General features: G+C 57.1%; 1 protein-coding gene across 2 annotated transcripts in view; it reads left to right on the top strand.

Annotated features, from left to right (window-relative positions):
- TGM2 (transglutaminase 2) overlaps nucleotides 1-24,400 on the top strand; it is a 32,742-nt gene that overhangs the window by 3,863 nt on the left and 4,479 nt on the right. For both annotated transcript variants that reach the window (XM_014847180.3, XM_070485912.1), the window contains exons 2-10: nucleotides 19-198; nucleotides 4,886-5,128; nucleotides 7,983-8,101; nucleotides 10,556-10,684; nucleotides 11,682-11,859; nucleotides 15,516-15,651; nucleotides 16,320-16,423; nucleotides 17,606-17,848; nucleotides 19,580-19,852. In XM_014847180.3, the coding sequence (XP_014702666.1) occupies nucleotides 19-198; nucleotides 4,886-5,128; nucleotides 7,983-8,101; nucleotides 10,556-10,684; nucleotides 11,682-11,859; nucleotides 15,516-15,651; nucleotides 16,320-16,423; nucleotides 17,606-17,848; nucleotides 19,580-19,852 (1,605 nt within the window). The remainder of the gene's footprint in view (nucleotides 1-18; nucleotides 199-4,885; nucleotides 5,129-7,982; nucleotides 8,102-10,555; nucleotides 10,685-11,681; nucleotides 11,860-15,515; nucleotides 15,652-16,319; nucleotides 16,424-17,605; nucleotides 17,849-19,579; nucleotides 19,853-24,400) is intronic.

The raw sequence follows: 24,400 nt of genomic DNA, 5'->3' as shown, positions 1-24,400 counted from the left end.
CTCCTGTTCTCTCTGTAGATCTGATTCTGGGGAGATGTGACCTGGAGCTGGAGGCCAATGGCCGTGACCACTACACGGCCGACCTGTGCCGGGAGAGGCTGGTGGTGCGGCGCGGCCAGCCCTTCCGGGTGACTTTGCACTTCGAGGGCCGAAACTACGAGGCCAGTGTGGACAGCCTCACCTTCAGTGTTGTGACGGGTGAGTACCTCCCCCCGTCCACCCTGACCTGCCCTGTCCTGTGGTATCACTGTCTCCTGACGGACAACGGGACAGGCGACTCCGTTCCTCTTTGCTCCCTGTGAAATTCCCAGCAGTCACTAACCAAATTTTACAGATGAGGAAACTGAGGCCCCAGGTCATGCAGCCTTTAATCAAGTCTGTGCTCCTGGACGCCAGGGTTCCTGAAAACCTGCGATCACCAGGGTTGGGGGTCAGCGGGTCCATCAAGACCTCGCTTGCTGTTTCCCATATCAAAACAACTTTCCAACTCTTATCGACAGCCACTTCCCCAAATCCACAAAACGTGACCAGGCCTCTGGGATCAGGCCCAAATCGTGTCTGGCGGTGGAGAGAACCCAGCCGGCTCCAGCCCTCTGGGTGGGCAGTTTTGTGTTCTGTTTGTTTCTTCTCCAAGCCTCGGGAGGCTATCTCAGGCTCAAGGGCTGGACAGACAGACCCGGATTCTGGTGCCGACTGGGTGGATTACCTGCTGTGTGACCCGGTGCATGTTGCTTAGCCTTTCTGAGTCTGAGCTTCATCATGTGGAAAGCACTCACGGAGTGAAAAGGACTCTGGGAGGTTGTTAAATGAGAGGGGCCTGACATGGAGGAGTCCCCTGTAGACGTTAGCGACCGTTGCTGGTCTCTCTCCATGGGTGAAGGGATGTTGAGACCCCAGTCACCCCCCCCCGGATGCCCAGCACCCAATCTTCTTTCTACACCATTCCTGGAAAAGTGGCCTTGAATGTCAAACTGGTTGGTTTGGCTTCTGGTGGGACCCAAGCCCTGGAGGTCGCCAGCAAGGAGCCGCCTGACTGGGACTGTGGCCCAGGGGTGGGAAAGGCCAGCTCTGTCTGAGATCTCCGGGGGCACAGAGAGTAGCAAGCGGGCTGCGGCCTGCATTTACCTGGGAGGCCGTTTGATAAGGCTTATCACAGCGCCTGCAGGCTGACCCAGACACCCCTCCATGCCTTTCTTCTCCTACCCTCCCCTTCTGGGACACCCACTGCCCAGGGACACCCACACACGTACCCAGCACCCTTGGGGCCCTTCCTAACAGACCAGAGTGGCCTCCAGCAAGTCTCTGATCTTTCTAGCCTCAGTTTCCCCCCTGTAAAGTGGAAGCTTGGGGTACATGACTGGTAAGGGCTGTGTATGGCGCCCTGAGAAGAGTCAGGCTTGGGGTGATGAAAATCTCAACACTTTGGAGCACCGACTGGATGCATGCTCATCCTCAGTCCTCCCATCTCGGAAGCATTGTGAACCCCCACTTGACGGATGGGAACACTGAGGCTCAGAAAGGGCAAGTTACTCGCCCAAGTCACACAGTGAGTTAGGGACAAAGCAAGGTTTAAACCATGACCCCAGAGTTGAGGCTTTTGGTTGCTGTGACCCCGCAGCAGACACATTTTGCTCTTCCCCACAAGAGCCGGCCCAGCCTCACGTGATCCTCTGTGGCGTGGAGTGGTAGTGACCTACCCGCTCCGGCAGCCTGCGATTTCCCACCATCATGTTTGTCCTCCCGCTCTTTAGGTGTTTCCTTTCTCTCCTTCTCCATTTGTGGACGCAGCCTGTCGTTGGGTAATTAAGGGCCCCAAGTTCAGGGTTGGTGGGGCAACTGACCTTCCCACCCCAGCAGCTAATCTGTGTTTTCCAGTCTCCCACCGACTTATCTCAAACCAGCCCCGCCCTGCCCTGGTCACTTCCACTGCCCCCGGGCAGCCACAGAGGGCACTGTATCTCTGGGTGCACACAGCTTCCTCGGTGGAGCAGCCGAGACCCTCCCGGGGGCTGAGGAAGCCCGAGGGACAATACCAGGAAGCTCGGCCCCCACCTCAAGGCCAGCAGCCAGCCCCGGGCCTGGCCTGGGGACTGTGCTCTTGTGTCGGAACATTCTGGCTTGTGTCAGCCTGTCCGACCTCTTCAGGGCAACTGAGGTCGGGAGAGAGGAGGGGGCTGGCCGGGGTGGTGCAGTGAATGGAGTGCGTGGCCTGACCCCACGCGTGCCCAGATGCTGTGTGCTTCACCCAGACTGTGCGGGACCCGACGGCTCGGTCACGGGCATAGAGCACAGTAGACAAACACTGTCTTATTTCTGGGGATGAAGCTCTGCCTCCCTCCAAGGGGGGGTCCAGGGCTTGGAGGGTGAGGGGGTGGATGTGAAGTCAGCCTGAAGGAGTGAAAGGGACCCTTATGAAGCTAAGAGAAGGGTTTCCTCTGCCAGGCTCCCCTTATGCATCCTGCCCTGGCCCCTGCCACCGTGGTCTGGGGTAGTGGCCAGGCCCCCTCGGGTCTCCAGGGTCATTTAGGCCCAGAGGGGTCCCTGTGGTGTCTTTGGCCCCTCAAAGATTACTGTCTGGAACCATAGCCAAGGAAGTTTCAAAGCTTCCACAGCAGCAGTGGGGCCGGGGCAGCCCGTCTACCTCCCACCCGACAGAGCCCCTCACAAGAAAGGGGGGGCGTGCACGTGTGTGTGCGTGTGTGTCTGCACCGTTGCCCTGGGACAGAGAGAAAGGGAAACAGTGTTCCCTGTCCTGTCCCCAGGGTGCTATTTCAACAGTGACAGCGGCTACGGGACCTGGCCCAGGCCGTTACCATGGTGACCAGATCATTGATCATCCAAAAAAGGACATTTCTGAGAATGAAAGGGGTGCCATTAAGAACTACGCTGGGACCACAGTTATAGCCTGGGACTGTCCCAGGCGAACAGGGACATGTGGACACCCCAACTTCACCCCCTCCACCTCAGTTCCCATACCTGAGAGGTGATTCAACTGAACTAGACAATTTCCACATTCCATCCCAGTCTTCAAAGTCTGTTATTTGGCCTGAGAATTCTGACTTGTAATGGTCCGTTTTGATGACAGGACGGCTCACATTGACTCCATAATTACTATGTGCTGGTCACCGTTTTCAGTGCTTTCTATGAACTCTCTTACTGACGCCTCTAACGGCCTCAGGAGCGGGTGGGGACACTGATAAACAATACTTACTGTTTACTAAGCATCTATTATGTGCCAGGCACCTTGCAACGTGCTTGATGCGCCCCATCTTCTTTAAGCCTCACGATGACCTCATGAGAAGGTACTGCAATTGGCCCCGTTTTACAGATGAGGAAACTGAGGCACAGAGAAGCTAAATAGCCTGTCCAAGGTCACAGAGCCAGTTTGAGACCTTGAATCAGACCTTCTCAGGCATATGGTCTAAGCCTATTTTTTTCTTTGATGAGAAAATTGCAGATCAGAGAGGCCTGGTGACTTAGCCCAGGTCACACAGTGCTTGGGGTCTGAGCAGGGGACGCAGACCCAGGCTGGCTCTTGGGCCCCCGCACTGCCCGACCCCTCCCCCAGACGCCAACTGTGGAAGACAGGGGTTGTTTAAAGGCTTACAGCTGGCTCCTGGCACCCAGACAGGGCCCGGAGGCCTGTGTCATGCCTGTTAGTTCATGGTTATATTTGGGCCTGGGTGTGGGTGGGGCCGGCCAGGGGAAGCAAGGGGCTGGGTGCTGGGAGGGAGCCCCTTGGTGCGCAGGCCCCCACACTGTCAGCAGGAGGTGGGCAGAGCTGCAGGGAGGGAGATGGAAGAATAAAAATAAACCCTCCTGGGCAGCTGTCCAAGCAGGCAAGGAAGGTTCTGTTTCTTCTCTCCAACACCCAAGTCCAGAAAGGGTGGCCAGCCCCCCGGCCCTCCCCGTAACTCAGCCCTGCCTGCCTGGGCCGGGCCCTCCCCTCCCCTCCCCTCCCCCTGCAAAAGCAGTCAGTCAAGGCGGGCCATCTGCCTCGCCGAGCCTGGAGACCCCCAGGGAGCGTCCTCTGGGAGTGAGCGTCACCATGGGGGACAGCCCAGAGCCTAGAGACCTGGGCTCAGGCGCCGACTTGGCCGCAGACCCCGGGATACCCTTGGAGACCCCTCCTCTCTGAGCCTCAGTTCTCCCTCCTGTACCAGGGGTCTCAGGGGAAGCGGGAAGGGACAGGCACTTCACCACATTGGGAGGTGATGGATGGTTATGACCAGCTCTTCGGAGCTGCGCGTGGAGACACAGAGGCCGAGATTTGGAGGGGCCCTAGGGAGACAAACACGTAGAACTGTATCGGCCAGCACCCTCTGCTAGCCGGCAGCAAGGGGCTCTCAGACAGGCCCCTGAAGGGACATCAGAGGACCAAGGTCACATCCTACTCAGAGTCAAGCCTGCTTTTCCTGAAAGGGAAAGCAGGACGCTAGCAGGTAAAGGATCTAGTAGGTAAAAGACATTCCCTTGGGCAGCATCTTGCCTAATTCCTGTCCATGCTACAGATGGGCAAACTGAGTCCAGAGAAAGGGATGGTCTTGTCCAAAGTCATGCCAGCCCAGAGCAGTGTAATGGAGACCCTGCCCCAGGCTGCACTGTCCCCTCTCCCAGGAGGAATCTCCCAGGAGGTTGAGGACCTGATGTGTGCCTGCAGCTTTTCATGCATTCCCCAAAACTACCCTGCAGGGCTGGGGTCAGACCCCGCTTTACAGATGAGGAAACCAAGGCTCAGGGAGATGACACCTCTTGCTAAAGTTTCCTCAATGGTTTGTGGCAGAACTGGGCCTTGAACCTAGGTCCATGGGACCCTAGGCGTGTGCTCCGCCCTCCCACGCCCGTCACCACCCGTGGCTCATGGCCCTGCTTTCTCCCTCCGCAGGCCCAGCCCCCAGTGAGGAGGCGGGGACCAAGGCCCGCTTCCCGCTGTCCGACGCTGTGGACGAGGGTGCCTGGACGGCCTTGGTGGTGGACCAGCAGGACAGCGCCCTCTCGCTGCAGCTCAGCACCCCGGCCAACGCCCCCATCGGCCTGTACCGCCTCAGCCTGGAGGCCTCCACTGGCTATGAGGGCTCCAGCTTCGTGCTGGGCCATTTCACCCTGCTCTTCAACCCCTGGTGCCCAGGTGAGCCACACTCTGTCCATGGGCAGAGCAGGGAGATGGGCAGGGCTATAGACACATCATGGGGGCCACTGAGGGTGGGGAAGGGGGCAGAAGAGACGTCAAAGCGGATTGAGTGAGGCCCACTCCGTGCTCCAGCCTCCCAAAACCCTTGCGGTGTGAGCGTTCTTATTATTCTCATTTACAGCTGAGGAGACAGGCTCACCAGAGCAAAACGACCTGCCCAAGTGCACACAGCTGCCAAGGGCTCCCGCCCATGTCTGAGGCCCTGTGTTCCCGTGGCACTGTGGCTGGGCACAGCAGTGGCCCAGGTTCAGAAGCCCTGTTTAGGAACAGGATGCCAAGCGGATGCCCAGGGCCGCGGCTCCGTGCCCGGCTCTGTTTCGTGGGGCTCTGTTTAAATCTCACCAGACTGACTTGGGAAGGGGAAACTGAGGGAGGTGGAGGCGGGGGCAGCCAGGAGAGGTAGGCAGGTGCAGTTTGGTGACTTAAGTGCCTCCTTACACGCTCTCTTTTATTCCTCTCAACAATCCCAAGGGGGAGATGTCAGCATCCTTATTCACAGACAGGAAACTGAGGCTCAGAGAGCTTGAGTGTCTTTTAGCAGCTCCTTCAGTAAGTAAGTGGACAACCTGGACAAAACTGGAGTCAGAGAAGGAGCTGAGGCTGTCTAGAGCAGGAGGGAGGAGGCAGGGGCCTCAGTTTCCCCATCTGACTGTTTCCTTCCTGCTCCTACACAGCAAGGCAGAGAGAGAGGCCTCATGGGTGGGCCCCAGCCAGCGACTGGGCTGTCCCTCCTCAGAGCCTGGGCCCGGGGCAGAAATTCTGGCCTCTCCAGCGTCAGATGACCAGCTTCTTACTGGACCACTGCTTTATTTTTTCTTTTCCATTTTGGGGCATTTTATAACAAATTTGAGCAGAAAGGTTTTTTATTTTCTGTTTTGCATACTTTGGTTTTTATTTCTAATTATAACAGTAAGACATGAGAACATCCTCTTTATAAAAGCTTCAGGCGCTACAGAGAAACAGCTCCCCTTGACTGCCCTCCTTGGGGAACGCCATTATCAGCCGTCTTGGGGGCTCGACCCCTTAGATTTGAGGGTATGTGCTGGAGACATCGCTGTATTAATGGGTCTCTCTGTCTCTTGAACACAAAAGGACCCCATAGTATAATACATCAGCCTACGACTTGGTTTTTTTTTTGCCTCTACGCTGAGTCTTGCGGATCTTTCCACCCCGATCTGCATACATCTGCTGGTTCTTTTGAAGAGCTGGGAGTGCCCCATATCTTGCCCATGTGAATGATCCGTTTATCTGCCCCCTCCCCCCGCTACCCCCCGCCCCCCCCGCCCACGGACCTGAGGTCGTCCCAGGGGCTCATCACAGGATGGGTGTCGCAATGAACACCCTTGATCACGTGCCCTGTGGCCACATGGAAACGTTTCTCGGGACAGAAGTGGCCTCGCTGGACCCCACTGGAAGCTCCTTTTGGTTTTCGTATGCAGAGCTACCAGCTAGTGGGCAGCACTGCCAGTGGAACGGGATCACGCCAGTGTCCCCACCCCCACCAACACCGCGGGGGCCAAAGGCCAGGGAACAGGGAGCGAGGTTCTGGGGGAAGTCCCCATTCCTCTGGCCCTGCCCCCGCCCAGCCCTGCAGGTTGAGGGGAAGTCAGCCAAGCAGCAGACTGACTACAGTGACCCACACCCCAGGCAGGGAGCTGGCTCAGTGGGGGTGGGGGCGCTGGCGAGAAACGAAACCACCGTCTGCCTGGGAAACGACCCTTCCTGCCCCTGAACTCCAGCATGGACGGGATCCAGCCCCCACCTTTACCAGACTGAGACCTGAGCTGGGAACATCACAGTCCTGGCTTCTCGGGCTGGGGTGGGGACAATTCCTCCACCTGTGCTGGTACTCTCATTCCGATGGCGAAACACCGTGGGTTCTCCTTTCTCTTTCACTTTCTCCACCTGCCAGATGGTTTCCAGGCACCCGGTTCGTTTCTCTTCAGGCTATTTTTATTGCTCCGTCTCCCGAGCCAAAGCACAGGACACATCAAACGCTCGGCCACTTCCCCATTTACTTTCCTCCTGGGATGGTAAAGGCCAGCCTGACCTTTGACCTCCTGCCATCTGGCCCCAACGGCCTCAGCCCGTTTTCCGTGGTCACTAGTCACAGGGAGCTAAATGCCCTGCACGTTCCTGCAGCCGCACCTTTGCTCTCTCTGCCACCCGCTCCAGGCAGCCCTCTCTGACCCCCAAGCTGGACTGGTCCCCCTGCCCTGAGCCACAGCGACCCTCTCTTTCTCTCCACCCTGATTCGTGCTCCCGCCTCCCACTGGCTCGTGCTTCAGCTTGCTCAGAGCCTTTCAGATCTGCCATTGCATCTGACTCCCGGGGAACACAGTGAGGCCGGTGGAGGAGCGACCTGGCCAGGGTCACACAGCAGGGGAGGATCGGAGCTCGGGGCTTGCTGACTGCTGATCCAGAGCCCCTCTGTCTCCTGTTTTGGCATCAGTTTCCCCATCTTGAGCCTCAGTTTCCCCATCTGTAAAATGGGGCTTTCAAGGATCCCCTCCTCACAGGGCTCTTATGGAGATTAAATGAGTTAATACATGTCACACGCTTATCGCAGGTGGCGAGTGTTGGATAAATAGTGGCCGTTGTTGTCACTAGCTGATAACGCCTTATCTGGTTGATATGGGGTTGTTAAATAATGAGTAGTTTTTCTGATTAAAAGATAGAAGGGCCTGGGGGAATCGGCGTGGCCCTGGGAGTTGGCACCCTGGCTGCCATGTCTCCTGGGCCCCTGGGCCCCGCCAGACTGGGAGCTGAGCCCTTTCCTTCCTGCCCGCAGCTGACGCTGTGTACCTGGACTCGGAGCAGGAGCGAGAGGAGTACGTCCTCACCCAGCAGGGCTTCATCTACCAGGGCTCGGCCAAGTTCATCAAGGGCATACCCTGGAACTTCGGGCAGGTAGGGCCACGGCCCGCCCCTCCCAACCCTCTCAGGCCCACGGTGTGCCAGGTCCTGGGTCTGAGGCAGCAAAGCTACAAAGGCGAGAGCAGGTCTCAGAGTCACCCACCCGAGGCTGTCAGGGATTCAAGGGCTCTGAAATGGCCGGAGGATCAGAGAGGGCCCAGGCCAGACCTGAGGTCACACAGCAAAGGGTTGCCCCGCCCAGCGTGGGAGCAGCAGCCCCAGATTCAAGACAGGAGGGAATTAGGAGAGCCTTTGGGCGCTGTGGGGCTGGCAGGTGCTCTGGGAGGGAGACGGGGAGCGTGCAAGGCCGTGTGTGAGAGTAACCAGCAGCACGGGGAGAACGCTGACTGTGCGCTGGCCATGAGCTGAGAGGGGTTTTAAACCATCATCTGGATCAGTGGTTCCCAAACCTGAAGATTCATCAGCATCACGGAAAAGTGTGTGAAAACACGGATCGCCGGCTCCCAGCCCTAGTTGCTGATTCAGTAGGTCAGTAGGCTGTGGGCTGAGAGTTGGCATTTTTAACAAGTTCCCAGGTGATACTGATGCTGCTGAACCAACGTCCACACTTAGAGCCACTGGTCTGGCCGCATCGGCTAGCTACTGCGAATAACGAGCAAGCCCCCAATTTACAGGCTTCAGACAACAACCATCCTGTGTTTCTCAGAATCGATGGGTTGCCAGGGCGTGGCTGGTCTCAGCCGGATGGCTCCCCTCGGTCCTCTGAGGGTCCTCGTCCTCCAGTAGGCCAGCCTGGACTGGTTCTCCACACCAGCGCTCTGCTGCGTCCGCCATCCAGCCTCCCATGCGCATTCTTGAGATGCTGCTGACAAAACTCGTGAAGCAAGAACCATCACCCCCTGGCCCCTCAACGTCCTGGCGTGTTAGGGGGGCTGGCCTCCTGGGGTAGGGGTCACCTTGAGACTTCTCCCAGCAGCCCCTGCGTCCGGGTCGGTGTTCAGCTCTAGAGAGTCTGGCCCTGGGATCACAGGAAAGTCCTCCCCACGGGAGTTGGGGCTCTAACCTCGGTTTTCTCATCTGGATATTGGGGATAATAATTGCAAAAATACCTGCCTGGGAACCCGGTAGCCTGCTGTGGGAGGTAAATGGAATGACGGTGTGACTCTGGTGCATAAAATACATCAGAAAACGAATGGCTCTATTTCCCAGGGCTCTGTATTCTCCCCTGAGAAACAGACCAAGCCCAGTCCTCACTTTCGTTTCCTGAGTTCCTGATCTGTGTCCAGGCCGTGGGACACGGCCCTCGCAAAGCTTGCGGAAGTCATCACGATCCCGGACAATAAGACCAAAAGGAAGGAAGGGGTGACTGCCCAGGAGGGTCAGGGCAGGTCCTGAAATAGCAGCATTTCAGCTGGGCTTTGAAGGAGGTCACGACAGGCAAAGGGACCTGGTGGACGGCAGCTCGCAGTGGGAAGCTCACGTTGTGCCGGAGAGGAATTCTGTCGCTGGGGGAGCACATTCTGTGGGAAGGAGCCCCAAGAGATGCAGTGGGAGGAGTCAGCATGTCTGAGTTGTACACAGCTCTGAATGTCAGGCTGATGGCAATAGGGAGCCACAGAAGGGTTCAAGCCGTGGAGGGAGGCCTGTGACGAGAGAGGGAGGCCTTGGGACAAAACCACGGAGATGAGGAGCAGGGGCAGACGGGAGAGCCTTTGAACATGACAGATGGGTGGTCCAATGGAAGGTGACAAGGAGGGGTCCTACTTTTGAAAAAGATAACAGTTGAGTTGCAGGGATGAGAGGATGTGAGCCAAACAGAGGGCCGCAAGAAGAACATTCCAGGTAAAGGAAATAGCAAGTGCAAAGGCCCTGAGGCAGTGAGCCTGGGGCAGAGTGAGTGTGGGTGAGATTGGTGAGAGACGAGGCCAAAGAGGGGTGGGGCACAGGTCAGGAAGGGCCTCACAGGCCACAGGGAAAAGTCGCGATGTTCCTCCGGGTGCAGTGGAAACAGGAGGGATGAGGTTAGATTTCTGTCTTTATAATCTACCTCGGTTCCAATCAGAGTGTGTTGGGGTGGGGCGGGAGGCAGGGATGCTCATCAGCTCTGGGAGGTGAGCCAGGCTTTAGCGGAAGTGGGACATTTGGCTGAGTAGAGAGGGGAAAGGGCCAGTGGCAGTGCCCGAGGTGACTGAGGGGAGGGAAGCTCCGGCAACACAGGGCTCCCTCCTCTGGTCTCTACTCCAAATTGCCAGGACCCCCCCAGCCAGGCCCTGGACACAGACACACTCCCTCTCCTTTCATTGTCCCACCCCAGCCCCTCCTGGATCAGGTGAAGCTGGCGCCACAGAGATGTGGCAGATCCAACCCCAGCCTCCTGGGGTATGAGGCAGAGCAGAGAGGTCCTGCAGCTGCTGGGCTTCAAGGCGGGCTTCCCGGAGGAGGTGACTTCTCATCTTCCTCATCCTCCCCTTGTTTCCTCTGACACAGTTTGAAGATGGGATCCTGGACATCTGCCTGATGCTCCTGGACATCAACCCCAAGTTCCTGAGGGACGCCAGCCGCGACTGCTCGCGCCGCAGCAGCCCCGTCTACGTGGGCCGGGTGGTGAGCGGCATGGTGAGTGAGAGGCAGGGCTCATCTCGGGGTCGGGGCTATGATGGGCCCCAGTTGGCTCCTCTCTTCCTGTGATGATGGAGGCCAGGCCTGTGCTGGGCACAGCAGGGGGGACCCAGAAGGTGGGTAAGTCTCAGCCAAGAGAGCTTGTGTTTGGAAAAACAAGATTTACACACTTAAGGGTAATGTCATGTGGTTCCTCAAAGCAATTCATTTATTCATTCCTTCACTCATTCAGCAAATAGTTATCAAGTGCTGCCTACATCCTAGACACTGGGGAAAAAGCCAGGGATCAGACACAGATGGTCTCCAGCTTCACAGAGCTGACATTCTAGCGGGTGGGTGGGGAGAGACAGGCGTTAACTGAAATACCACGTGGACAAGCACTCAGTCATAAATTACGATGCACGTGCTGGAGGGACCCAGCTGTGTGAGTGTCGACCACAGGGCCCATCCCTACATGAGGATCCTGAGCTGACATAGTCACTAGGAGGAGAAGAGTGTTCCAGGCGGAGGGTAGAGCTTGTGCAAAGGCCCTGAGGGGGGACTGACTTTGGCAGGTGTGAGGAGCGGAAAAGAGGCTGGAGTGGAGGGAGGAAGGGGGAGCTGCGTGCAAGCCGGGTTGCAGAGGTGGCAGATTTTTTCTCCAAGTAAGGGGGGTTTGAGGGGAATGACAATCTGAGCAGGGGCCAGAGCCAGTCTCTGTAAAACTCCGTGTCACTCCCCTGTCACCTGTGGACAAATTTGCATCTCCAGCATCACCTTCATGACCTTGACCCCACTCCACCTCCACCCTTCCCCTTCTCCGTCCTGCACCCTGGGCTCCAGCCCAACCATCTCTGACACACCTGTCTGTCACAGCTTGGGACCTGTGCACCTGCTGTTCCCTCATCCTGAACTCCCTTCCCTGCCTCTCTCCGTGTGCTGAACTCGCGCTCACCCTGGTGCAGCCACCACCTGCTCCCCGGGCTCAGTCCCCCTGATGCCCTGCTGGTTTCAGGTCAACTGCAACGATGACCAGGGCGTGCTGCTGGGACGCTGGGACAACAACTACGGGGACGGCATCAGCCCCATGTTCTGGATCGGCAGTGTGGACATCCTGCGGCGCTGGAAGAGCTGCGGCTGCCAGCGTGTCAAGTATGGCCAGTGCTGGGTCTTCGCAGCTGTGGCCTGCACAGGTGAGCTGCATGCTGGCCTGTGGGGAGGGCCTGGAGCCCGTCCTCAGCCTCCGGGAGCCCTGGGAGGGGGCAGAGAGAGCACTAGGGTGGGAATCAGGAGACGCCAGTTCTGGTCCGCCCTCTGCTTCTACTGCCACCAGTACACTGTGTGGCGTGGAGTCGGTGGCTGCCCCTCTCTGGTCCTTTTTCCAGCTACCCCTCAGGTGGTTGTTAGGATTAAGGGGTGTCATTTGGGAGGTGGCATGAGCTCAGAGTCGAGAAGGTGGGCTTTGGAGCCAAGCACAAGTGAGTTAAAAGTCCCCAGTTACACTCATTTGCTGTGTGACTTTGACAAATGACTTCTTCCTCAACCTCAGTTTCCTCACCTGTAAAAGGGAGGCAGCAGGACCTGCCTCCCAGCGTGGGTGGACATAAGGCTGCTCAGCACAGAACTTGGCCCAGAGAAGCTCTCAGTAAATGTGAGCTATTAATAACTTGATAATAAGAGTAATAGCAATATCAAGAAAGAGCACTTTCTAAAATGCAGAAGAGGAAAGATGAAGCAATTTAGAACCAAAAAGGTAAAATAAATCTTTTTAAAAATCTTGAAAATTTGAGCCCAGAAAATGTTGAAGATTGTTCCCAGGTTGATGACGGTGCTTACGAGAATGGCACCTGATGCCAGTTAAGAACGCAGACTCTGGAGTCAAGGGTTGAATTCAAATCCCAGCTCTGCTTCTTACCAGCTGTGCGTCCTTGGGTAAATCACTTAACTCCTCTGAGCCTCAGTTCCATTATATGTAATTTACATATAATTTCCGTTATATGTAAAATGGGCATAATAGTAGTGACTTTGCCCTGGGATGGTAGTGAGGATTAAACGAGTTAATGTGTGTGAAGTGCTTAAAATGATTTCAGGTGCATAACAGCAAATATTTATGCAGTGCTGCTGCTTATTATTGTTGCTATTATTACCATTTCTATTATTATTATTATTATGGGGATCAGGAAACCTAAGAGGCTGATCTCAGGTTCCCAGCTTCGCTGACTCTGAGACCAGTGTTCAGGCCCAGAGAAGGGCCCCCAGGATCCCCACACTGTCCTCCACACTAGCAGGCTGGGTGGGGGCAGCCTGGCTGGAGCCCCAGCTAGGCTGACTCTGCTCCCCCTCCCCCGCTGCCTCTCCACCCATGACCGCCTGCCCCCTGTGACCCCGGAGTTCCCCCTCCTGTGGAAATTCCGCCATCCCAGACCCTTCCCTCGGAGGGGCCTGGAACATGCCTTCTCAGAGGACCCCGGGGGTTTCCTGGAGAAGCCCCGCCCTCCGAGGCCTGGTCCCCGAGCCCACCGGCGGTGCCTTTCTCACCCCAGGCTGTGACTGCCTGATGGCCTGATGGTTTACTTGCAGATCTTGCCCTCGCTGTCCTCTCCCCAAGGCCAGGGCTGAGCCGGGGGCCCTGCAGCCTCCTCCCGGAACTGGGTAATGCAGCCGGGAAAAACTTACTCAGACGAGGCGCCGTCTGAGCCCCTTGGCCCCCCAGGAGCCATATGGTGGACCAGCCCACGGGCTCTGGAGCCGCACCGCCTGGTTTGAATGCCAGCTCTGCCTCCAACCCCTGGGTGGTCTTGAGCAAAAGAATTGATGTCTCTAAGCCTCAGTTTCCCCACCCGTAAAATGGAGACAATGGTGACTGACCTAATGCATAGGGAACTCTTAGGACCCAGGAGATGCCACATAGAACAGTCTCTGGTTCTAGTTGCATTTATGTTTGGGGGTTTCCGAAGGAAGCTGGGATTCCTCAGCAGGACCCTGGAGCCTGTTCTCAGTGTCCGAGAGCCGACCAACACTGACTGGACAGGCGTTTGCAGTGACAGGCACCATGACACGCTCTGCTGTTCCACCCGGGCAGCGGACAGACAGGGCTTCCCATGCCCACCTCCTCTGAGTCATCACTACATCCCGACAAGCTGCTATTCTTAGCTCCTCTTAGAGGAGGAAGCGGAGGCTCAGAGAGGGGAGTGGCTTGCCCAAGGTCACACAGCTGGCAAGCAATACAGCTGGGCTTGGAACCAGGTGTGCCCAGTTCTGGGGCAGCCTCCGGGGGTGGTGACGGGGCCTCCCGGACACCATCCCTGGGGCGCCTTGTTCCTTGGGCAGAGGGGACAGGCCTCGTGGTGGGGTCTGGGGATGGCACCAGCCTTTGCCGAGGGCAGCAGCCAGTCTGACCCCTGCCCAGGCTCAGGGCACGGGAACCAGGCGAGAGGCGGAGGGTCATTGCCGCTCCCCACGCTGTGCCTGCTCGCCTCCCAGCCAGACGCCAGGGCCCTCTGGGAAGCTCTTGTCCTGCGATGGCGGTGCCCTGCGGATGGCGGGCACAGGGCAAAGGTCACACCCCTGCCCCTCCCCCACCCCAGAGACTCCATGGAAACTAAGAATGAAACGGAGTCCCACCAGTTCCATTTAGTAGGCTTTTTGTTTCGTTTCTCTTTTTAGATCCTTACTTTCTTTATCGCACTCTGCGAATATGTCAGTGTTACAATATACCTAAAAAGCACTTTGAAAAGTGAGGGGGTGAGAGTGCCCGTAAATGCCTCCGTCCAGAGCACCAAGCACCACCGGCCACTGGGGGGATTTAGTCCGGACGGTCCTCCCCCTCCGCGGGCTGCAGCCGCCGCAGCCGCCGCTCAACGTCCTGCCTCTTTGGTGCAGGGCCCTCTGTCAGACACCGCAGCCCCTCTGAAAACCGCGCTTTGGCATGAATGCAGGGCCCTCTTCGTCACGATGGTGTCCCAACACATCTGAGGCCCTTGCCCCCGTCCCATGACTCTGTTTTACAGAGGAGGAAACAAGGCCCAGAGAGGTGAAGGGCCTGGCCCCAGGTCACACAGCCCCAAGCAACTGGGCCTTGAATGGAGGCCTCCTGATCTCTGCTCCCTCTTCCGCCTGCTCCTCGCTCTGAATCTCTAGCGTTCCTTCACTCCTTCTCTTCCTCCCTTCCTCCTCCTTCTCTCTCTACGTCACCTGCTCCTTCACGCCCCTTGACGAAATAGTCTGTGCTCGGCCGGTGCCAGGCTCTGGGGATAGAAAATAAGACAGGTCCCTTACCACCCTCAGAGGACTAATGAAAGAGTCCCTCACATGCCCATACATTGAGAATGGTGAGGAATCCCCAGTCTTGCTGTGAATGTAAATGATGGGTAATCTAAACCTGGTGGGCCTTTATGGAGGAGGGAACAGCATATGCCAATGCCCTGTGGCTGGTAGGCGTGTGGAGTGCTGGAGGGACTGTGAGGAGGCCAGTGTGGCTGGAGCAGATGCAGGAGGTGGTCAGTGGCCAGATTCTGCAAGGCCAAGTGCCACAGCCAGGGTCTGGCCTTGACCTCAAGGGCCATGGGGAGGCATTGAAGGTTTAACAGAGCAGTGTTAACGTCAGATTTGTATTTTAGAGTCTTCTTTTGTTAGCTGTGATGTGAGGGGGACAGAGTGGACGTGGGGTGACCAGCAAGGTCCCTTACTGTCCGGGTAAGGGAATGGCGCACACCCTCACCACCTGGACAATGGGTACAGTGCTCCCTGGGCGACAGATGGGCATGCCGAGGCCCAGAGCGGGGCGGGTGTCTCCAGGGCCTCAGCCCATCCTCTGAGCCCTCTCCATCACGTCCCCCGCCCCCCCCAGTGCTGCGCTGCCTCGGCATCCCCACCCGCGTCGTGACCAACTATAACTCTGCCCACGACCAGAACAGCAACCTGCTCATCGAGTACTTCCGCAACGAGTTTGGGGAGATCCAAAAGGACAAGAGCGAGATGATCTGGTGAGATGGGGCCCAGGGTCGGGGACAGGCCCGTGGGGAGGGTCCCCTGAAGAGGATTTCTCAGAGGAGGTCACATTTGAATTGGGTGTAAAAGTGAACAGTATCTGGACAGGAGGAAACGGGGGGACGGCCCTGCAGGTAGGGGAACAGCAGGAGCGGAGGCTCAGAGGAGGAGAGTCGATGCGCAGGGTGCGGACGGGCCTCAGGGAGAATGGGTCACCGGGATCTGGATGCCAGGCGAGGGGTCTGGGCTTGATCCCAAAGGCAACGAGTTGTCACTAAAGGCATCCTACTGGGAGAGGGACATGCTGACGACCCCGGAGCAGGAGGTCTCAGAGGAGAGACTGGGAGCGGGGGCCGGGGTGTGGTCCAGGCAGGTGGCGATAAGGCCTGAACCAGGGCAGAGCGTGTGGCCCCGAAAGGAAGGGACAGCCGAGAAATTAGGTCACCTCAGGACTCACGGGGCCGCTGAAGGGGAGGGGGTGGGGAGAGGCATTGGGAAGGTCTCCTGGGTGGGAGTGACACCTGGCTGGGGCCCACAGGAAGAAGAGCAAAGAGGAGTCCAGGGACACACAGCGCTCAGTTTAGGACAAGGGGAGGGCGGACTGCCCGTGAGCGGGACAGGGGAAGTCTGCGTCCTGGCCGACGTGTGGCTTTGTGTCCCACAGGAACTTCCACTGCTGGGTGGAGTCCTGGATGACCAGGCCGGACCTGCAGCCAGGGTACGAGGGGTGGCAGGCCCTCGACCCCACGCCCCAGGAGAAGAGCGAAGGTGGGTCGGCGTGGCCCCATTGCCAAGATGGGGAAGCGGAGGCTCGAGAGGGCTCTCCCAGAGCCCCCCGGCTGGAGAGTGGCAGGGCTGGCTGCCTCCAGAGGCCATTCACTAATTCCACTGAAATATAGTCATCAAAACTTTTTAAAATAAACTTGTGCTATGATAACATATGCTTTATGTGACAAGACCTAGTGGCAGAGTTAGTAAGTTCCATCACTTAGCGGGAGAGACGAGCATAAAAGCTGTTTCCAGTTATCTTTGACAACTGTAAAGGGATGTGGAAATCTCTGTAGTTGTCATGAGTGACAGGTCATAAGTGCACCTCACTGCGGTTTGTTGTCTGCTCTCACAACCAAAGGCAGCGCTGCCAGAGTATAGCGAAAATAGAGAGGTGACGTTCTCCCATCCAAGTTCCCGGACCCCTGACTGTATCTGCTGCACCGTCGGGGTCCTGAACCCCGGGGTTAAGAACTCTGGCCGCACGTGGCCCTTTATCCTCGTCTGTCACTTCTCCATACATCATTGGCATTTCCCTATCTGATAATGTTCCGCGATTTGAGTTTGAATTTAACATTGCTGTGTTCCTTCAAATGGACGCGCTCTAAGACAGCTGCCCAGCCTCTAGTCCTCAACACGCGAATTTGTGACCAGTTTGAGGCAGCCGTAAACCACGCCGAGATAAATACCCGACACTCACGTTCATTCAGTCGACACACGCTCCCTGAGTATGTGTCGGGCACTGACGTACTCAGTATGGGTGGGAAACAAGACAGACGCTGCCTTCTACAGTACTGCCTGCTGCCCGGCTCCTTCATTCCTTAGGGTGCCTTGGGTACATTTTAATTTTATTTATCAAACACACAGCATTTAGCATATGGGCATCCTCACTGGGTAGGCACAAATATCCCCACGTGAAACTGAAGCTTAGAGAGGTTAAGTGACTTACCCAAAGCCACACAGCGAATAAGAGGCTGAACTGAGATTTGAACTTGGCTGGGCTTAGATCTCCCTTCTTGATTTGTACCCTCTGCTGCCTGCCCAGAAATGGAGTCCCTGAGTCAAAGCACTGTGTGGTCCCGAGACTTTTTGCTACATGGGGTTAAATTGTGCGAGGGTTTGGGGGGGGTGCCGCCTCCCCTCAGCCCAGACCCATCTCTCCTTCCTCCTTCCCCCGACCAGGGACATACTGCTGCGGCCCAGTTCCGGTCCGTGCCATCAAGGAGGGCGACCTGAGCACCAAGTACGACGCCCCTTTTGTCTTCGCTGAGGTCAATGCCGACGTGGTGGACTGGATCCGGCAGGAGGATGGGTCCCTGCACAAGTCCGTCAACCGCTCGCTGGTGGTGGGGCTGAAGATCAGCACGAAGAGCGTGGGCCGCGACGAGCGGGAAGACATCACCCACAACTACAAATACCCCGAGGGTAGGCGCCCGGCTCCGCGGAGCCTTAACCCCGCCTCGCAGAAAAGCAGCCCGTTGTACCAGCCCAGCGGGCCTGTGTGTGTGGGGGGGGTGTGTGTGTTTTATTTGGCAGCCTGCATACAGCAATGATCTGCAGAGTACTTTCCATTTTAAGAAATTCCTTAGAAACGAGCACAAACTCAGCAAACATTGAGAGGCCGTGGTAGAGGACTATTCATTTAGGAAAAAAATTCTAAAGTCTACAAAAGGATTCCATTTGGTTTTTAAGCCTCACTTTTTTGGTTGGTCTGACTCTTAATAAAACTGAAGGGGGGGCTGGCCCGGTGGCACAGCAGTGAAGTTCGCCTGTTCCACTTCGGTGGCCGGGGGTTCGCGGGTTCGGATCCCAGGTGCGGACATGGCACCGCCTGGCAAAAGCCATGCTGTGGCATGCGTCCCACATATAAAGTGGAGGAAGATGGGCACGGATGTTAGCTCAGGGCCAGTCTTCCTCAGCAAAAACAGGAGGATTGGCAGCAGATGTTAGCTCAGGGCTAATCTTCCTCAAAAAAAAAAAAAAACTGAAGGGGATGACAGTCATATAGGAGAGGCATGCGTCTTAACAGAAAAATGAATGCTGTCCGTGTTGTTTATTAACAGCATTTATCAGTAGTGGGACCTACAACTGTAGATGGGCAATTCCACTCCTGTTTTATTGCAACGTATTTGTGCTAGAGAGGAAGGAAAGTCCAGAGGGGCCCCAGAGGAGAGGTTCCTGGAGCTCTGTACGGTTTATTTTTGCAATATTTCACATACCGCTGGAGAAGGGAGCATGAGGGTGGATGGGGAACGGTTAAATTAAAGAGAAATGGGCCAAGAGAAACTTAATAAGATGGGACCGATCAGACACAAAGACGAAGCTTCTTTCTGTTGCTAACATTAAATCGGTAGGGGGAAAAAAGGACGAGGTTTATTTTAAAAGTTGGGCTGAGCACCTCCGACAGCCAATTCAATACGACAGATAATTTCTAAGCACTTACTGTGTGCCAAGCACCTCGGGGCTCCCAGAGGTGGCTGAGAACCCATAGCCCGTGCCCTCCTCTGACCCCCACTGACTCTCCAGGGCTGTCTGTGGGTTGGGTTAAGTCCCTGCTGTGGCTGGAAGGGATAAAACAGAAGGCAAAGGTGCTTTCCCTGGCCTCTGAAAGGTCGAGAGCCCACGGTTGCATAGAAGAAATGAGAGCTCGGAGGGTCGGGGAGAGAGGGAAAGGATTTGGGGTAGGAGTAACCCCTGTGCACATGCTTGGAGGTGAGAAAGTTTGCCTTGCAGTAGTGCCTACTGTGCGCCAAGCATACAGACAAGTACGATACAGTCCTTGTCCCTGAAAGGCTCAAGAGCATAGGCACATAAACCGAAAACAACCTGGTGGGCTAAAAACCCATGGTGGGCAATAGGCAGCTTTGAAACTCCAGAAGACATCATGACTCATTCATCCTGGGAAGGAGTAGTCAGAGAAGGCTTCCCGGAGGAGGGGTCATTTGGGGCTGGGTCTTGAGGGATGTATAGGGGTTCACTTGTGGAAAGTAAGTAAGATACTTTTTCCTCCCGGCACAGAAATGTACACATGAGAAGGGGCTCCTTCAGGGCCGCTCAGAGTCCCCGGGGCTCTGAGAGGCTGGCTTGCCCTCCCCAGCGTGCTGTGCACTGATTGCTGTTCCGGTGGCCAGGAAGCTCTCTTCCCCATCCCCACAGGGTCCCCGGAGGAGAGGGAAGCCTTCACGAGGGCCAACCATCTGAACAAGCTGGCTGACAAAGAGGAGACCGGCATCGCCATGCGCATCCGCGTGAGCCAGAGCATGAGCATGGGCAATGACTTCGACGTCTTTGCCTACATCACCAACAACACGGCCGAAGACCACGCCTGCCGCCTCCTGCTCTGCGCCCGCACCGTCAGCTACAACGGGGTCCTGGGGCCCGAGTGTGGCGCCAAGGACCTCCTCAACCTTTCCCTGGAGCCCTTCTCTGGTAAGGCCCCGCGCTCCCAGAGCAGTTATTGACCACCGGCTGACGAGGTGTGTGCAGGGTAGCGCCCTGAGCACCTGGTGTGTGCAGTTTACCTCGCAGACACTTACGTGGACTTACTCTGGGTCAGGCCCTGCCCTAAGCACTGTATAGATAGCAACCCATTGAATTCTTATAACAAAAGTAGGAGATGGATTCTTTCACGGCCCCCATTTTCCAGATGAGAAGACTGAGCACAGAGAGGTTAAGTAACTTTCCCAAGGCCACACAGTTAGGAAGCGACAGGACTGAGCCCTGAACCTGTACTTCGCAACTCTACTATTTTGCTCCATCTCGTCTTCACCTGACCCCCGACTGCTTTCCAGACTCTCTACTGCCCTCTCCCAGCTAAGTCCTTTCCTCCGTCTCCAGCCACTCTCACACCGCAGAAGCCTCTGCCGCGGCCCCTGCGAGAACCTCTCCCCCTCCTCCAGGGGTCCTCAGCCTCAGAGAGAAGAGGTTCTAGACCGGCGCCGCCCACAGAACTTTCTGCGATGACGGGCATGGTCTGTAGGTGCGCTGTCCAGTGCAGTGGCCGCTAGCACTGAAAAGTGGCCGGTGCAACGGCAGAGCTGAAGTCCAACAACCGCGTGTGGCGGAAGCTGCCGTGCTGGACAGCGTAGCTCCAAGAGCGGTGGAGGACGTCCAGCCCTCTGTGGGGAGAGGCGTGGGCCTCCCAGCCCCGATCTTCTCCTCTCCACAGCTCCGGCGCCTGGCAGGGCCTGCCTGGGAGGCACATCCCCTTCCCTTCGCTCCTTGGCTCTGAGTCTCCCGTTTTGGGGTAAAATAATGTCCACGGGTGACCGAGCCCTCAGCCCTGGACAGGGCCTCTGTTGTTTTGTCTCTTTGGTCCCTTTCACTGCCCAGCTTTGTTACTACACCTCGTTATCTTCCTAAAAATAAGCTTCAGGCTCTGAGAGGGGTCACGGCCACTGGGGTCACTTTGTGAGGCAGCACAGAGGCGGGTCTCCCGCCCTCAGCAGCCAATCTGTTTCTGCGTTTGGAGCCGGCAGACATGAGGAAGGCAGAGGGGTCTTGGAGCCGGGGGAAGACGGGGAGCGGTGGAGGGACACCCTGGCCGTCCCCCGCCCGAGGGGTGGCGTGGTCCAGCAGAGCGTCGATCATCCCTGGGGCCTCAGAGAGGAGGGTTCCGCTCACTGTGCCACCTGGGCAGACGGCCACCTCCCTGAACTTTGGGGTCTCAGTCAGGCACGTGGGAGTCAGACCAACAGTGTAGGACGGTCCTAGGCATTCAGTCCCCAGCAGCCTGTGTACTGAGGCCCGGAGCTGGTGAGGAGCCCACGGTGGGAGGGCTCCGTTTGACCTCTCTGTCCCCCTCCTCTTGCCTGTCAAACCATTTTCCTCTCCTTTATTTCCTCTGCCTCCCCTTTTGACCCCCATGGCCTGACGTGTGGGGCACAGCCTTCTAGGTCCTAAGAAAGCCTGTCTGTATTTTGGGCCGTGAGTCTGCAGTGTAGACAGTGCCACCTCCTGGCTTTTCTACCTCGGGCCCACCCTGGGCCGTCCTGGAGCCGCATGCCCAGAGCTGACCCTCTGTCAGGCCCTCTAAGCAGGGGCCCAGCCCTCGGGGGCCGAACCGTGTGGCACCAGGGCTGGGGGCCCACACTCACGCTGTTGAAAAGTGAGTTCTGAGGCCAGTGGGCCTGGCCTTGAATCTGGCCTCCACCACCAGTCCCCAGTCACTCTCATGCATGAACTAGGGCCTTGGCACGCCCCTAGAGGGGCCACTGAGAGGACTGAAGGAGAAGGTTTGTGCTCAGGGAAGATCTGGAAAGCCTGACACGGTGCCTGGACCTGATGTGGTCCTTCACTCCTCACCCAGCAGAAGTGCAGACAGGTGTGGGGCAGCCGAGAAGGCCCCGGCCCGCCCTGAGCGACCCCTGTGCCAGACGATGGTCTCAGCACTGGGCTGGGAGGTACCTGGGTCCCTGCCAACCTTGGTGGCAGGCGAAGGACCCAGCTCTCGCTTCTGCGTCCAGGCTCCGAGTGTCGGGGCAGGGTCCGTCCCTACAGGGGCATGGGGTTGTCAGGACGCCCAGGTTGTAGTGGCTGCAGCTGTGCCGCTGGGCTGCGGGCTCCTGAGCATCTCCCGTCTCCATCCTAGACCTCGGAGTCTCTATCCATGCAAAGGCTGGCTCACCTTCGAAGGGCCCTCCCAGCCCCCTTGTGCGAATGCACACGTTGTCCGTTCCTTCTTGCGCTCAGAACCGCTTCAAAGGGAGGGAGTGTCTTTCCTGGAATGTGTGGCATGAGGTGAACTCCAGCCTGGCCAGCGATGCCAGAATGACTTCCTCCTGGGCCTCCTGGACACCGGCAGGCTCCTCCGGGCATTGTTGTGCTGAGCTTCAGCGCGTCGCTGTTTCTCATCATCCTGGGGATATGTTCACAGTAGAGAGCTCCTTCCTGCCACAGAGCCCCACGAGAGGCCAGCCTTCGGGAGAGGGCAGAGGAGGGCAGACGTCCTGTGGCCGCCCTCAGGCTGCAGGGCGGGGCCCATCCGGGATGCCCTCCTGGGGCCTACAACGCCAAGCTCAACCCGAGATAGATTGTCCCACCCCGGAGGCCCCCAGTTTGCCTAGGATGCTTGCTATTCTTTGATGATAAGACCTGGGGGATTTCCATGTGCTATTGGACGGGAAGCCAGGCCTTGGACAGCAGAACAGAATCCAGTGCCCCCAGCCCTGCCTCCTTGCTCCGCTGCCTCTCTCCCTTCCCCTTCCTGCCCCCGCCCTTTCTCGCTCTCTCCTCCATCCCTCCAGGTGGGTCACTGGGAATGCAGCCAATGTGGTGAGCACGCCCAAGGCACCTTCCAGAATGGGGCAAATCATCTAAGCCCTGAGACCCATCCCACGCGCTTCCTCCTCTCAGTCAGCGTCTGGCCCCAGACCAAGGTCGTGATCCCTGGCCTGTGGACAGCAGTCCTCAAAGGTCCAGCCCCACCCTGGCCTCAGCCTCCTGGAAAAGTCAACAGCTGGGGCCTCGTGCTCCAAGCTCCTGGAGGATGGTGTTTTCCTTCTTTCCTGTGGAGCTGGTCCGAGTTTCCAGTCTGTTCCACCAGGTCCTGCCCCAGGAATTGTCACTCCTTCTTGTCCCTTTTGGAAGAAGGTTTGGTTTTCTTCCTCCCGTGTCATCTGGCCAGAGGTTAGGGCAGATCCAGCCTTGGAGTGAGTGGCTAGAGGGTTGGGCGCGCCTGAGTGCCACATTTTCCAGAGAGTGGACGTGAGCAACGTGTGCATGGCCAGGCATGGACCTTGACTCACTCAGTGAGAAAATTACTGTCCCTCGGGTCTCCAGCGTCCTCCAGATGACCTCAGGGGGCATGTCTCAGCAGGTGCAATCTGCTCAGCCTCCCTAACCTCTGCTCATCTCTCTCTTTACCCGTAAGGTCAGGTCGCAAACCCAGAGCCTTCAGCAGACAAGAATACCTAGCCGGAGTTGCACATGCGTGACTCAGTTTGCTTGTGTTTATTTTTACCAGTTACCTCCTATTTGTGGTAAATGAGACTGGTTTGCTGCAAATAATGACAAAACGTTTCCCTAGGCAAAAAAGGTTTAAAAGCCCAAAGTGAGTGGACTGAAAGGAAAATAATGAGGATATACTCCGATGTATGAAAAATCATGTGCATGGGTGGAGATAGGAAACCCTGCTCTAGTGGGAGGAGGGGACAGGACAGAAAAAGAAGCAAGAGCATCTCCGGTGATGGCACTGGGACGTGGTCCTGGGAGGACGAGGGGAGGTTGGCTGGGCTCCAGGGAGCCCTGAGACCGTCCTCCTGGCACTCCTCTCTGACGGGGCAGGCCGGAGGAGCAGAACGGTTTGCACAAGGCTCTCCGTGACCGACTGGACAAGCAGGGCCTGACACGGGCCTGTGGATTCTCAGGCCCATGGTCTCTTCACTGCTTCTTCTGGCCTTTAACAGACAGACCCTGGTGGCTTCAGACCTCAGTGTTCTTGTCAGAAAAATGGAGCTAAAACCACACTTCGTTCCTCTGCAGTGGGTGGGGCGGCCCTGCCAGCTTCTTTCTCACCACCTCATCTCGATGTGGCTTTTGCCCCGAAATGACCTCTGGTCTTATCTCTGCCCAGCAGGTGCTGGATGTCTGGGGGAACAGAGGAGAAACAGAGAGGGGAGGTCATCTTCCCAGGCTCACACAGCCAGTCAGTGGCCAAAGCCAGGCCAGGTCTCCAGATCTGAGCACTTACTGGCAGACGTGTTTCTTCATCTGTAAAATGGGTACCATCCCTCGTGGGGGAAAATGAGCTCACGTCCAGTGAGTGCAGGTTACTAGATCTGGGTTGTCAGTTCAAATGCCTGCGGCACATCACAGGCGTGACCTGGGGCAATGTTGTTTCACCGGCTCCAGCCTCAGTTTCCTCATCTGTAAATTGGGCTGTAATAAAAGTACAACCCTTCCAGGTTGTTGTGAAGGTGAAGTAGGAAGCCTGGTGCTGGCACAGCAGCGGACGTCAGCTCCATCCCCCAACAATGT

The sequence above is a fragment of the Equus asinus genome, chromosome 15 (genome assembly GCF_041296235.1).
Source record: "Equus asinus isolate D_3611 breed Donkey chromosome 15, EquAss-T2T_v2, whole genome shotgun sequence".
Lineage (NCBI taxonomy): Eukaryota > Metazoa > Chordata > Mammalia > Perissodactyla > Equidae > Equus > Equus asinus.
Note: the sequence above shows the minus strand (reverse complement) of the source record. Positions and strands in the feature narration are given on the sequence as shown.